This window comes from Salvelinus alpinus, chromosome 21, assembly GCF_045679555.1.
Source record: "Salvelinus alpinus chromosome 21, SLU_Salpinus.1, whole genome shotgun sequence".
In the NCBI taxonomy this organism is placed as follows: domain Eukaryota; kingdom Metazoa; phylum Chordata; class Actinopteri; order Salmoniformes; family Salmonidae; genus Salvelinus; species Salvelinus alpinus.
In genome coordinates, this window is record NC_092106.1 from 3,148,503 (window position 1) to 3,163,459 (window position 14,957).

Below are 14,957 nucleotides of genomic sequence, written 5' to 3' on the forward strand. Positions count from 1 at the left end.
TATGATATTTGGAGCCTAACTTTCTCATTCATTGTTCACGGTTCATTCAGGATTATCTGTGATCATGGCAGCATCCACATTAATGTAGAAGTGTTTAGAAACATATTATATTCTTATTTACAATAAAAGTGACTCCAAAATGACAATACAATATTTACCAATTATTTCTATTGGGCACAAAATAATCTGAAACACAACCAAAACAAACAGCAAATGCATCAAACAAATTTGTAGTCACAAGCTTGATGTAGTCATTGCGTGCAATGAATATGGGACCAAATACTTTTTACTACTTTAATACACATAAGTGAATTTGGGCTCCTGAGTGGCGCAGCGGTTTAAGGTGCTAGAAGTGTCATTACAGACCCTGGTTCGATTCCAGGCTGTATCACAACCGGCCGTGATTGGGAGTCCCATAGGGCGGCGTACAATTGGCCCAGCGTCGTCCGGGTTAGGCTCGGGCCGGGGTAGTCCGTCATTGTAAATAAGAATTTGTTCTTAACTGACTTGCCTAGTTAAATAAAGATTAAATACAATAAAAATTTGTTCCAATACTTTTGGTCCCCTAAAATTGGGGGGGGGACTAAGTACAAAATTGTTGTAATTTCTGAACGGTTCATCCGATATGGTTCACAGTCATTGTATAATTTCAAATTCAGTGCTGGAGTACAGAGCCAAAACATTGAAAAATGTGTCACTGTCCCAATACTTTTGGAGCTCACTGTATGTGGTTTTGATGACATAAAACCGATAAATGACTTGGATCAGATTGTTTTCATTTGCCACTGTTTTTTCGCAGAGGAAAGGAGGTGCTACTATCGTGCCTCCCGGGAATAACAAGCAGACGTACTGTAGCTCTTATCCTGGAAGACTAGCTGTGGGAATCTGACGCAGGTTCCCACTGATATTTACAGAGGCTACATTCCATCACCCTTGTTCAAGATAAGCAGTGCAGGTTGTGAATGCTCCGTGTTTGTGAGAGGTGTGTGCCTTTTTGGAACCACAGCCCTGACTGACCACATGCTTTCTCGCTGGTTTGAGGTGTGAATGGGTATCAAATCTTTTAAGCCATATATTACTGTGATTATTTGATATGACTGTACGTTATGATGCTAACGTACAATAGATGCTGCACTGGCTCAGTGCTGTGGCTCTCTAGGAAGTCTCCCTCTGAGGATACTGGCCCCTTACATCTCTCAGACAGACCAGTGATAGGATAGAGCCAAGTCTGTGTTTGCCTCAAACATGCTCTCTTGTACAAGAAAGACCCAACTCCCACCACCACCACTGTTCTCTTCTACTAACAACCATCGCTATCAGATGATCTTGGTCACTTCCTAGAGAGATGGGGATTTCTCCCCCCCCCCACCCCCCCCCCCCCCCCACCCCCACCAACACTACTTTACAGGCCATAATTCTAATTACTTCCATAAGGGAAGTCAAGGAATGTCTTCAGTATAACTTCCTGCCGTTGTTGGTCTCCGGTGGGACCGTCTTACTCAGCAGAGGTCTATGAGTGCTGGAATCAAGGCAATGGCTCAAGGCCACTGCCCACTGTGCAAATGTCAGCGTGGACGTAACTGCATGTAAAATGGTCTTTGATCTCCTCTGGATGAGTCCACCGAGACCATTTGCCTGATTACACTTAACTTGACCCTGCATTTGTACTGTTTTAGTTATACTGCCTTTTGCGATAGTGTGGTGGTGGGCAGTCTAATATTTTATCGACCATCTTCTCTTTGATTGACAAGACTTCACAACCCATATCAACATAGGTTACTGAATGATAGTGTTTAAAAGGAGCTTTACATTTAATTTTTTTTTGCAGATCACCACAATGGGTATGATGTTCAGACTTTTTTTCTAATGGCAAAACCCCAAAGTTATCATAACATGAAAGACACGCAGAGGCTCATTTAGAAAAGTTGATTGAAAACCTAATTAACAACATTAACCACCCTAGCCATGATAAACATGTTATGATCGCTCCCATTCTGGATATCCTTATGGATAGGGGATGTTTGTCTTTGGATCAGGCAACCAGGTTTTTTCCTGCTGAATCTTGTCAGATCTCCCTTGACCGAGGTTTATCCTGGTTAAATAAAGGCTATATGAAAAAAACGATTCGATAAAACTCCTAGTTCACTTCTTCACCCGTTCGTCATATTACTTTGTGAGCAGTTTTAAGAGGTTGAAATACGTGGAGCAATATCCCCTGGTCATGGCAGTGTCCTGTAAGCAGAAAACAGAGATAAGACTTTAGAGGAGAGGTCATGGTACACTGGCAGATAATGACATATGGCTATATTTATTTATGACTGATGAGCCATTGATCATCTTACCTTTTCCATCTTGGTCTTCTTCTTGACCTTGATGTTCTTAGTGGATCCAGTCTTCTCCTTCTTCCCAAAACAACATGTCATCGTCCTCCAGAAAGACACATTCTTGGGCATTGAGTAAGCCTTGTCAGCCATAACCACAGGCTTCTCCTCAGGAACTGGTTGGCCAATGAGGTCACCGTGAGGGTAGATGGAGAACAGCCATGACTTGCCCATAACATTGGAGATGGAGGACCGGCTCAGGGCCCTCCGAGGCTCACCCTTGGAGGCCCAGGCGGCTTTAGGAAGAGGTGGTGTCGGTGTGTCCAAGGAGGTTGTCTCGGGTTCATCCAGAACTTGGCTGATAGAAGCACTAAGCTCCACAACCTCTTGGCGGAGCAGCTGCATCTGTGTTCGGAAGGCTTCAGGGGAGAGGGGCCATGTCCATATCTGTGGTGAAGTGTCCACTTGGCTTCAATCTATAGCTAGAGGACTCCTGATATCTCCAATAAGTATATATTTATAAGTATATATTTTTTGTCTTTATCTGTTGTGGTCTAGTACTGTCTTTTTTTATAGCTAGGGCCATCTACTTTAAGTGCTACCTGTCTTCCCAGTGGCCTACTTGGTGTGTGAACTGCTGACTGCTCATAATTTGCATCAACCAGGATAAGGGGCAGGGCAATTTCTGACTTCTTTTGATAATCAGTGGCTGTATTGGAGGGGGAGTGGTTTCACCTCTCTTGGCAATCAGCAATTAGTACAGGGATGCGTGCTCTCCACCTCTGCTAGGCAATTAGTGTTAGTTCTTCAGTCTCCCGTGGTTCCTCAATGGCAGCTGTAAGACGGTTCTCCCGAGTTGTTCAAGGAAGGAAAGAGAGGAAGACTCCACACCATTATCTCACTTGAGTATCTTACCTAGTTATTTACAGATTATCTCATGTTGCTCTTTTGTAACTTTGTCAACTATATGTCTGTTTTCTATACCTGTTTGCGCCTCTGTAGGCTTTACAGACGCTCCCCACTGATTGGCTGCAACCCTTCTAATTTAGTGTACCCTGCGCGCACAACCCATGTGGAATTCCGGGTCTCTGGAAGGGTTTGGAATAACCGATCTGTGGTCAAGAACGCGAAGTTCATCTCAGCCTATGCTGCCCTTCAGTCCCTTGACTTGTTGGCCCTGCCGGAGACATGGATCACACCAGAGAACACTGCTACTCCAGCTTCTCTTTCTTCATCTGACTATGTTTTCTCTCATTGTCCAAGAGCATCTGGCCATTGCGGTGATGGCACAGGTCTACTAATTTCCACTCAAGCTTAACATTATTGTCATCTATCACCTATCAGGTGCCCTTGGAGAGCTCCTCAATGAGCTTGACAACTTGATAAGCGAATGTCCTGACTCCTGGCTCACCGTTCTTTGTACTTGGCTACTTCAACCTCTCGACGTCTGCATTCGATTCATTTCTTTCCAACTTTCTCTTTCCCCTCCTTGCCTCTTTAAAAAACTTTTTTTACCCTTTTACTTCCAAATTTCCTGACATCCAATTGGTAGATCCAGTCTTGTCCCATCATTGCAACTCTTGAACGGACTTGATAGAGGCGACGGTTGAGAACCATGTGTCCTCTGAACCACGACCCTGCCAATCCGCACTGCTTCTTGACACACTGCTCGCTTAACCCGGGAATTCAGCCGCACTAATGTGTCGGAGAAAACACTGTACAACTGGTGACCGAAGTCAGCTTGCAGGCGCCTGCCCCGCCACATGTAGTCGCTAGAGCACGATGGGACAAGGAAATCAGTAGTAAGAGTACATGGTGCGGACACAGATCCTTGCAGGTAGGATGCAATCCAAGAGTTTGCATAGCCTGAAACGCCCAGCCCTGAGAGGGTGAAGAGGACATGATGGTTCGTGGTGTCGAAGGCAGTGGATAGATCTAGGAAGATGAGAACAGAGGAGAGAGAGTCAGCTTTGGCAGTGAAGAGAGCCTCTGACACAGAAGAGCAATCTCAGTTGAGTGACCCGTCTTGAACACTGACTGGTGACCATTCTGAGACCATTCTGAGATAGATAACGAGAAAGTTGATCAACCGTAAGTTGCTCTGGATAAGAGTGTCTGCTAAATGACTCAAATGTAAAATGATACAGCAGGACAGGTTCAATTAATGTAATCAAGTTAGCTACCTCTTGTTGGAGCAGGAAAGTTCCTAACAGGAGAGTTCCAGGTGTGGGGGGGGCGCTGTGGTGAAACGTCCATAGCATCGCTACTTTAATCCAGGACAGGCTGCATTAATGCAGTCAACTCACCAAGCTCTCAGCGGAGCTTTTGCATCTTCACCAGGAAGGCCTCAGGAGAGTTCGCCACAGGCCCGCTATCGTCTGCACATGGGCATCCACGCTTCTATCCATGACAGGCTGAATGTATGGATGCAGATCCCTTTTGATTACAAAAGAAAAAGACAATTGTTCAATAATAATCACTTTAAAAGAAACAAGTAGACTAGCTAATTACTTTTCAATATCACGAGAAGACACGGATAAGGAAAGGATGAAGTAAAACACACTGGTAAGATGCAAGTAATGCTCAAAGTTGAACGCAACTGACGAAATCAATGCATGACTCTTTGACGTTTTGTGACAGCTGCGCCATAATGACTCGTAATGCACAATAGTTCTAGAATATGGTGCGTAATATTCAGATTTGTAATAGCCACACACTTCAGTGGAGTCTGGTGGGGGGAGCTATAGGAGGACAGACTCACTTTAATGGCTGGAAAGGAATAAACGGAACAGTATCAAACATATTGAAACCACTTTTGACTCCATTTTATTCCAGCCATTATAATGAGTCCATTATCCTATAGCTCCTCCCACCAGCCTCCACTGACATGTATTTTCTCTCATTATATTATGGCTGCCACGAATGTTGTCCATCCTTATGTAATTTAGCTCGACTCAGTGTGTAATAGCGCGTAAAACCACGCACGCGTATTTCAAGGATGCAGATTCAAAGCATGCTCCTGCTAGGTCGCACTCTTGATAACAATTACAAATTCACCAAAGTCTTAGGTAGTTTTTAAATCATCGAAAAGTCCAGATTACCAAGAAAAGGCCTGACTTCGCAATATGTTTCTCGCTCGCTGTCGGCTGGCTATTGCATTTTTTGCCATATGAGCCTAATGGGGAGGAGTGGGTGAGAGGCTGGTTATCTAGTCAAAGGGTAGATATTTTTTTAAATCTAAACCTCGTCTCTATCTCTGTGTCCAGGATCGAGATGGCTCAAGTGTGCACTACACTCACTACAACTCTGGTGTCTGGTGAGACCTCCCAGTTACATATCTCCTCTGTGGCTGATCTTTGACAGGCCTAATCCCAATTGACACGCCTTTCGGCTCTGGCCACAGCACTATATGGGGAATGTGTTGGCTCCGGTCAAAAGTAGTAGCCTTGCAAGACACCTGATCTCTCGAGTTTACATGAATGTTCGCTATGCAGATATCTGCAGTGTTTCCCCTAGGCAGAGAAATGAGGGGGGGCAGCATGGTAGTGGGCGTTGCCAATGGTGCGGTTTTAGAGGTCCTCTTGGCAGCAGAACAAAATGTAGCCGTTTCAAAGCTAATTTTCTACAATTCTACACATTTTGCCATGTGGCTGAGAAAACATTTTCAGTTAAAAAAGTTAATGTCCTTCAATTATATACATTTTGCCATAGCATAAGAGCAAGGCATAAGCCATCTGAGTGACCCAAACATAACAAAATCAATGGGGGCCCCATGACATTACATGGTAGTTTTAGAGGCCCTCTTGGCCGCAAAGACAATTGCTGTTTTAGAGCTAATTTCCTGACATTCTACACATTTTGCCATGGGGCAGAGAGAAAAATGCCTGTTTCTAAGCGAATTAATTATACACATTTTGCCATGACTTGTATACCTTGTTTTATGCTATCTGAGTGACTCAAACATTATAACATAATCAATTGGGGCCCCATGCCATGACATTTTTGGAATTTTGGATTCTCCCTGACTGGCTAGATTTTTGGGGGGGTGATTGTTAGTTCTCAAAGATGATCTTACTTAAAAATATATTGCTCCATTGTGATTTCTTCAAACGAGTTTTAGACGTTTAAGTTTACCATCCCAATTTGATAAAACATTTGGTGGCTACACTTAAATGGCGGTGCGCTGTAGACGAAAGTGCATATAGGGGAAACACTGGACATTCATGCAAGCTCATGAGATCAGTTGGCTTGCGAGGCTGCAGAAGTAGTGCACTTTATGGAGAGTAGGGTGGCTTTGTTCAAAAGTAGTGCATTATGGATTAAGGTGGCTCTGGTTGATAGCAGTGCACTATATGGGCAACGTGGTGTCATGTCATATCATATGACAGAAGTAATCCTAGAATCCTTCCTTTGGCCGCCTCACCTTCCAGTTCTCTGCTGCCAATGACTGGAACGATCACTAACAAAAATCACTAAAGCTGGAGACTCTTAGCTCCCTCACTAGCTTTAAGCACCAGCTGTCAGAGCAGCTACCAAATCACTGCACCTGTACATAGCTCATCTGTAAATAGCCCATCCAATCTACCTCATCCCCATACTGTATTTATTTATCTTGCTTCTTTGCACCCCAGTATCTCTACTTGCACATTCATCTTCTGCACATTCTACCATTCCAGTGTTTAATTGCTATATTGTAATTACTACCGCCACCATGGGTTATTTATTGCCTTACCTCCCTTATCCTACCTCATTTGTACATGCTGTACATAGATTTTTCTGCTGTATTATTGATTGTATGTTTGTTTATTCCATGTGTAACTCTGTGTTGTTGTATGTGTCGAACTGCTTTGCTTTATCTTGGCCAGGTCGCAGTTGCAAATGAGAACTTGTTCTCAACTAGCCTACCTGGTTAAATAAAGGTGAAATAAAAAATATAAAAAAATCTCTGGCTGATACAGCCAGGCTGTTACGGTCCAGGCTCCAGCCGGTTCCACTAATCTCTGGGTAATGGTTGTTTCCTGCTAAGACGTTTTCCTCTCGTTGTTGTATGCTTTGCATGCTGTGTGTGGTTGTTTGCTTTAGTGATTTCTAGATTGTGTAATCTCGTGTATACATGAGGCGATTACAGTCTTGTAAAGAAAAAAAGCATTTAGCTTTACCCCCCAACAAATGGGTGCAACAAAAAACCCTTGACTGGGACATACAGTCAAGCATACAGCAGTGATGCCTCTTGCATTGAGATGCAGTGTCTTAGACCACTGCGCCACTCGGGAGCACTCTTATTCTAAAATCTATTCAATAAATTTTTTCCCCTCATCAATCTACACACAATACCCCCATAATGACGAAGCGAAAAAAAAAATTATTTTATTTTTGCAAATGTATAAAAATAAAAATAAAAAAAGTATTTACATAAGTATTCAGACCCTTTGCTGTGAGACGTGAAATTGAGCTCCGGTGCATCCTGTTTCCATTGATCATCCTTAACATGTTTCTACAACTTGATTGGAGTCTACCTTTGGTAAATGCAGTTGATTGGACATGATTTGGAAAGGCATATAAATGTCTATATGAGGTCCCACAGTTGACAGTGCATGTCAGAGTAAAAACCAAGCCATGAAGTCGAAGGAATTGTCTGTAGAGCTCTGACACAGGATTGTGTCGAGGCACAGATCAGGGGAAGGGTACCAAAAAATGTCTGCAGCATTGAAAGTCCCCTAAAACACAGTGGCCTCCATCAGTCTTCAATGGAAGAAGTTTGGAACCACCAAGACTCTTCCTGGAGCTGTCTGCCCGGCCAAACTGAGAAATCGGGGGAGGTGGTCGATGGTCACTCCCGATGGTCACTCTGACAGAGCTCCAGAGTTCCTCTGTGGGGATGGTTGTCCTTCTGGAAGGTTCTCCCATCTCTGCAGCACTCCACCAATCAGGCCTTTATGATAGAGTGGCCAGACTGAAGCCACTCCTCAGTAAAAGGCACATGACAGTTCGCTTGGAGTTTGCCAAAAGGTACCTAAAGACTGACCATGAGTAACAAGATTCTCTGATCTGATGAAATCAAGATTGAAAACACTGGCCTGAATGTCAAGCGTCACGTCTGGAGGAAACCTGACACCGTCCCTACGGTGAAGCATGGTGGTGGCAGAATCATGCTGTGGGGATTTATTTTCAGCGCTAGGGACAGGGAGACTAGTCAGGATCGAGGGAAAGATAAACGGAGAAAAGTACAGAGATCCTTGATGAAAACCTGCTCCAGAGCCTCAGGACCTCCGACTTGGGTGAAGGTTCACCTTCCAACAGGACAACGACCCTAAGTACACAGGAAAGACAGAGCAGGAGTGGCTTCGGGACAAGTCTCTGAATGTCCTTGAGTGGCCCAGCCAGAGCCAGAGCCCGGACTTGAACCCGATCGAACATCTCTGGAGAGACCTGAAAATAGCTGTGCAGCGTTGCTCCACATCCAACCTGACAGAGCTTGAGAGGATCTGCAGAGAAGACAGGGAGAAACTCCCCAAATACAGGTGTGCCAATCTTGTAGCGTCATACCCAAGAAGACTCTAGGCTGTAAATGCTGCCAAAGGTGCTTCAACAAAGTACTGAGTAAAGGGTCTGAATACATTATGTAAATGTGATATTTATTTTATTTTATACGTTTGCTATAATATCTAAAAAACAGATTTTGCTTTGTCATCCTGAGGTATTGTGTGTAGATAGATGAGCGGGGGAAACAATTTAATCCATTTTAGAATACAGCTGTAACGTAACATAATGTGGAAAAAGTCAAGGGGCCTGAATATTTTCCGAATGCACTGTAATTATGCCTAAATCACCAGCCTGGTCTCATAGACTAGACGTAACATAGTAAACATAAATCCGAGACACTCAAATTGTTATATATTACGTTTGGTATGGGTACATTACAGAAGGTTACCTAAGGTATAAACCAAGGTGTAGCAACCCGAAGGTTGTGTGTTCAAATCTCATCACGGACAACTTTAGCATTTTAGCTAATTAGCAACTTTTCAACTATTTACTACTTAGCATGTCAGCTAACCCTTCCCCTAACCTTAACACTTTTAGCTAACCAAGGTCTAGCAACTCAACGGTTGCATGTTTGAATCTCATCACAGACAACTTTAGTATTGTGTTAATTAGCAACTTTTCAACTATACTAAACAAAAATATGAACTCAACATGTGAAGTTTTGGTCCCATGTTCCGTGAGCTGAAATTAAAGATCCCAGAAATGTTCCATACGCACAAAAAGCTTATTTCTCTCATTCTTTGCACAACTTCATCCTCACCAGGGTCTTGACCTGACTGCACTACGGCGTTGTAACCGACTTCAGTGGGCTAATGCTCACCTTCGATGGCCACTGGCACGCTGGAGAAGTGTGCTCTTCACTTATGAATCCCGGTTTCAACTGTATCGGGCAGATGGCAAACAGCGTGTGTGGCGTTGTGTGGGCGAGCGGTTTGTGCTCCGTGGTGGCGGTGGGGTTATGGTATGGGCAGTCATAAGCTACGGACTACGAACATAATTGTATTTTATCGATGCCAATTTGAATGCACAGAGATACCGTGACGAGATCCTGAGGCCCATTGTCATGCCATTCATCCTCCGCCATCACCTCATGTTTCAGCACGATAATGCACGGCCCCATGTTGCAAGGATCTGTAAACATACTCACCAGACATGTCACCCATTGAGCATGTTTTGGATGCTCTAATTCCATTCAGCCACAGGCATTAGTGAATTTGGGCTCCAGAGTGGCACAGTGGTCTAAGGCACTGCATCCCAGTGCTAGAGTCTTCATTACATACCCTGGTTCGATTCCAGGCTAACCCAGGCGTCGTCTGGGTTAGGGATTGGCCGGGGTAGGCCATCATTGTAAATAAGAAATTGTTCTTAACTGACTTGCGTAGTTAAATAAAGGTTTTTAAAAGTAAAAAATGTTGTGTGATTAGGCCTGGCTCGCAGTCGGCGTTCTAATTCATCCCGATGGGGTTGAGGTCAGGGCTTTGTGCAGACCAGTCAAGTTCTTCCACACCTATCTTGACAAATTATTTCTGTATGGACCTTGCTTTGTGCACAGGGGCATTGTCATGCTGAAACAGGAAAGGGCCTTCCCCAAACTGTTGCCACAAAGTTGGAAGCACAGAATTGTCTAGCATGCTGTAGCGTTAAGATGTCCCTTCACTGGAATGAAGGGAACTAGCCCGAAACACGAAAAACAGCCCCAGACCATTATTCCTCCTCCACCAAACTTTACAGTTGGCACTTTTCATTCGGGCTGGTAGTATTCTCCTGGCTTTCGCCAAACCCAGATTCGTCCGTCAGAATGCCAGCGTGATTCATCACTCCAGAGAATGCGTTTCCACTGCTCTAGAGTCCAATGGCGGGCGAGCTTTTCACCACTCTAGCCGACGCTTAGCATTGCACATGGTTATCTTAGGCTTGTGTGCGACTGCTTGGCCTTGGAAAACCATTTCATGAAGCTCCCGACGAACAGTTCTTGTGCTGACATTGCTTCCAGAGGCAGTTTGGAACTTTACTACTATTGCCCATAGAAATACATTGAATAACACATTTATAGATGGTAAAAAAAGACATAAATGTGTCATAACGAATAAGGTTTTGGAGATATAAAAAATCTCAGGAAATATTTTTGTTTTTTGGGACATTGAACCCCCTATTTGTATTGGCACAAAACCACCTCCATACTTCCATTGTATGGGTTACCTTCAGATGAGACCCATGACACTTGTGGGGGTCGTAGAGCAAAATGGGAAACACCATCATGTTCATGAGTTTGTAGGCCGTTTTGACGCTGCAGACGTTTTCATGAGAAGACCGATTTTCCGTATGTCTCAAAGGTCTGACAAACACCACTGTAGCTCGGCCACCTTCCGCGCAGATGCGGAAAGGCGACATAGGAGGATGCGGCGGATTGAGACGCAGCCCGTGCAAAAAGCTTCAACTGGCTTAAACTGACGTATGTTGATGGTGATTTTTTAAATTATTTAACTTAGATTGACATGTGCGTCAATAGACTCTTAAGGACGTTGCAATGTATGTGATTCTACTGCAAATGTTGAAATACCAACACTGTCATATCACATTTAAACTTACTTGGTGGGAAAAGTATTTTATTTTATTATAATGAGCAATGTGGTGGTGTGCCATGCAGTCCTTTTTTTTGTTTCTTTGTCATTGGCATGTACCCATGGTTCTCTGTGTCATCTCTGCCCCTGCAGGTGAGAAATGGTACAAGCGTCACCTGACCTACAGGATCGTGAACTGGCCACGTCACCTTGCGCCGGGCCCCGTGCGGCTTGCGGTGCGCGCCGCCTTTCAGCTGTGGAGCAACGTGTCAGGCCTGGCCTTCCAGGAGGTCCCAGAGGGCCCCACGGACATCCGCCTGGCGTTCTACGAGGGCGAGCACAATGACGGGGCCAGCAACGCCTTTGATGGCCCAGGTCAGGCCCCACATCTTCACCCTACTGGATATTAACAAGGGGCCTGGAGCTTTTTTCCTGACCATGTAACCTGACCCTGGGCTGTAATTCATAGCTAGTTTTCAGGTCACATGGTCCGTAAAAACTTGCCCTACTATTCTTTTAAAGTAAAGAAAGAGCTTAATCACCCAAATCTGGGCACCAGAGAGGGGCCAATGGAGTTCCTGTCCTGTCCAAACCTCTCACACGCCCTCTCCTCTCCTGTCCTATAGGGGGAGCTCTAGCACATGCCTTCTTCCCTTGCCGGGGGGAGGCCCACTTCGACATGGCAGAGAGGTGGACGCTGTACGGACACAAGGGCCACAACCTGTTTATGGTGACAGCCCACGAGATAGGCCACACACTGGGGCTGGAGCACTCACCGGTGCGCCACTCCCTCATGTCCCCCTACTACAGGAAGCTAGGCCGCGCCCTGGTCCTCAGCTGGGATGACATCGCTGCAGTGCAGCAGCTCTATGGTAAATTATATACAATGTCCTCCATTCAGGTTAAAACCAATGATGTCATATACTGTATACACTACAAGGCATGTCTGTGAATTAAACCATCTGTCTGTATGTAAGTTTAAATGGAGCGTCGACAGCCATCTCAGTCAGATTTATAAGCAAAAAGTGTTGAAAGGAATTGCATCATTAAACAAGCAGAACTGTCCAAATGCTCCCTAGAAAGAGAGGGAGACAGACTGACATCACTCAATTACCTCATTGTATACTATACTGAACAAAAATATAAACGCAACATGTAAAGTGTTGGTCCCATGTTTCATTAGCAGGAATAAAAGATTACAGAATTATTTCATACGCACAAAAAGCATATTTCCCAATTTTTTTGCACACATTTTTTTACATTCCTGTTAGTGAGCATTTCTCCTTTGCCAAGATAATCCATCCACCTGACAGGTCTGGCATATCAAGAAGCTGATTAAACAGCATGATCATTACACAGGTGCACCTTGTGCACTCGAAAATGTGCAGTTTTGTCAAATACAGTAACATAATGCCACAGAATTTTTGTGGTATCCAATTGCTAGTAATTACTATCTTGTCTCATCGCTACAACTCCCGTACGGGCTCGGGAGAGATGAAGGTCGAAAGCCATGCGCCCTCCGAAACACAACCCAACCAAGCCGCACTGCTTCTTAACACAGCGCGCCTCCAACCCGGAAGCCCGCCGCACCAATGTGTCGGAGGAAACACCGTGCACCCGGCTCCCTTGGTTAGCGCGCACTGCGCCCGGCCCGCCACAGGAGTCGCTGGTGCGCGATGAGACAAGGATTTCCCTACCGGCCAAACCCTCCCTAACCCGGACGACGCTAGGCCAATTGTGCGTCGCCCCACAGACCTCCCGGTCGCGGCCGGCTGCGACAGAGCCTGGGCGCGAACCCGGAGTCTCTGGTGGCGCAGCTAGCGCAGCGATGCAGTGCCCTAGACCACTGCGCCACCCGGGAGGCCAGATGTCTCAAGTTTTGAGGGAGTGTGCAGTTGGCATGCTGACTGAAGGCTTGTCCAGAATGTCCAGGAATGTCCACCAGAGCTTTTGCCAGAGAATTGCATGTTCATGTTCATCTACCATAAGCCGCCTCCAACATCGTTTAGAGAATTTGTCAGTACATCCAACCGGCCTCACACCTGCAGACCACGTGTATGGTGTCGTGTGGGCGAGCGGTTTTCTAAAGTCAACATTGTGAACAGAGTGCCCCATGGTGGCGGTGGGGTTATGATATGGGCAGGCATAAGCTACAGACAACGAACACAATTGCATTTTAACGATGGAAATTTGATTGCACAAAAATACAGTGACGAGATCCTGAGGTCTATTGTGAGGCCCATTTTTTTTAAAGGTATCTGTGACCAGATGCATATCTGTATTCCCAGTCATGTCAAATCCATAGATTAGGGCCTAATGAATTTATTTCAACTGACTGATTTCCTCACATGAACTGTAACTCAAATTGAAATTGTTGCATGTTGCGTCTATATTTTTGTTCAGTATACAGTAAATCTTCTCTCTCAACTGCACTTAAGACCTTATTATACCTCCACACACACTGTTTACCTGACAGTGCTGTCACGAGGGTAGATGGGTTGTCCCAGTGTTAGTGTTACTGGAGAACAGAGCTCCTGTTATGGCGGACTGGGCTCTGCATTAGGGTTGAATGGTTAAATGATATGCTTTGTCTAAATCTGGCTTCTCTATGGCCTCTGCATGATGAATCGTCAACGCTCAGGGTGGGGACAGACAGCCCATCTCAGTATGGAGCGCAGTTCACGACGCATGCAGACCTATCATCTCATCATGGTAACTTTTTTTTCTTGTGACAGACAGGCCTACATTTGCTGCAGAATAGTCTATGCTACAGTAATATAAAGACCGAATGCGCTTCTAATTTACCCATCTCCGTCTGGTCTAATTTACCCATCTCCGTCTGGTCTAATTTACCCATCTCCATCTGGTCTAATTAACCCATCTCCATCTGGTCTAATTTACCCATCTCCGTCTGGTCTAATTTACCCATCTCCATCTGGTCTAATTTACCCACCTCCGTCTGTTCTAATTTACCCATCTCCGTCTGGTCTAATTTACCCATCTCCGTCTGGTCTAATTTATCCTATCTCCGTCTGGTCTAATTTACCCACCTCCGTCTGGTCTAATTTACCCATCTCCGTCTGGTCTAATTTACCCATCTCCGTCTGGTCTAATTTACCCATCTCCGTCTGGTCTAATTTATCCTATCTCCGTCTGGTCTAATTTACCCACCTCCGTCTGGTCTAATTTACCCATCTCCGTCTGGTCTAATTTACCCACCTCCGTCTGGTCTAATTTACCCACCTCCGTCTGGTCTAATTTACCCATCTCCGTCTGGTCTAATTTACCCATCTCCGTCTGGTCTAATTTATCCATCTCCGTCTGGTCTAATTTACCCATCTCCGTCTGGTCTAATTTACCCATCTCCGTCTGGTCTAATTTATCCATCTCCGTCTGGTCTAATTTACCCATCTCCGTCTGGTCTAATTTACCCATCTCCGTCTGGTCTAATTTATCCATCTCCGTCTGGTCTAATTTACCCATCTCCGTCTGGTCTAATTTACCCATCTCCGTCTGGTCTAATTTATCCATC

General features: G+C 44.9%; 1 protein-coding gene across 1 annotated transcript in view; it reads left to right on the plus strand.

Moving 5' to 3' along the window:
• The window catches only part of mmp28 (matrix metallopeptidase 28), a 39,030-nt gene that overhangs the window by 15,745 nt on the left and 8,328 nt on the right, over nucleotides 1-14,957 (plus strand). The window contains exons 4-5 of the mRNA XM_071356604.1: nucleotides 11,579-11,800; nucleotides 12,052-12,297. Of these exons, the coding sequence (XP_071212705.1) occupies nucleotides 11,579-11,800; nucleotides 12,052-12,297 (468 nt within the window). The remainder of the gene's footprint in view (nucleotides 1-11,578; nucleotides 11,801-12,051; nucleotides 12,298-14,957) is intronic.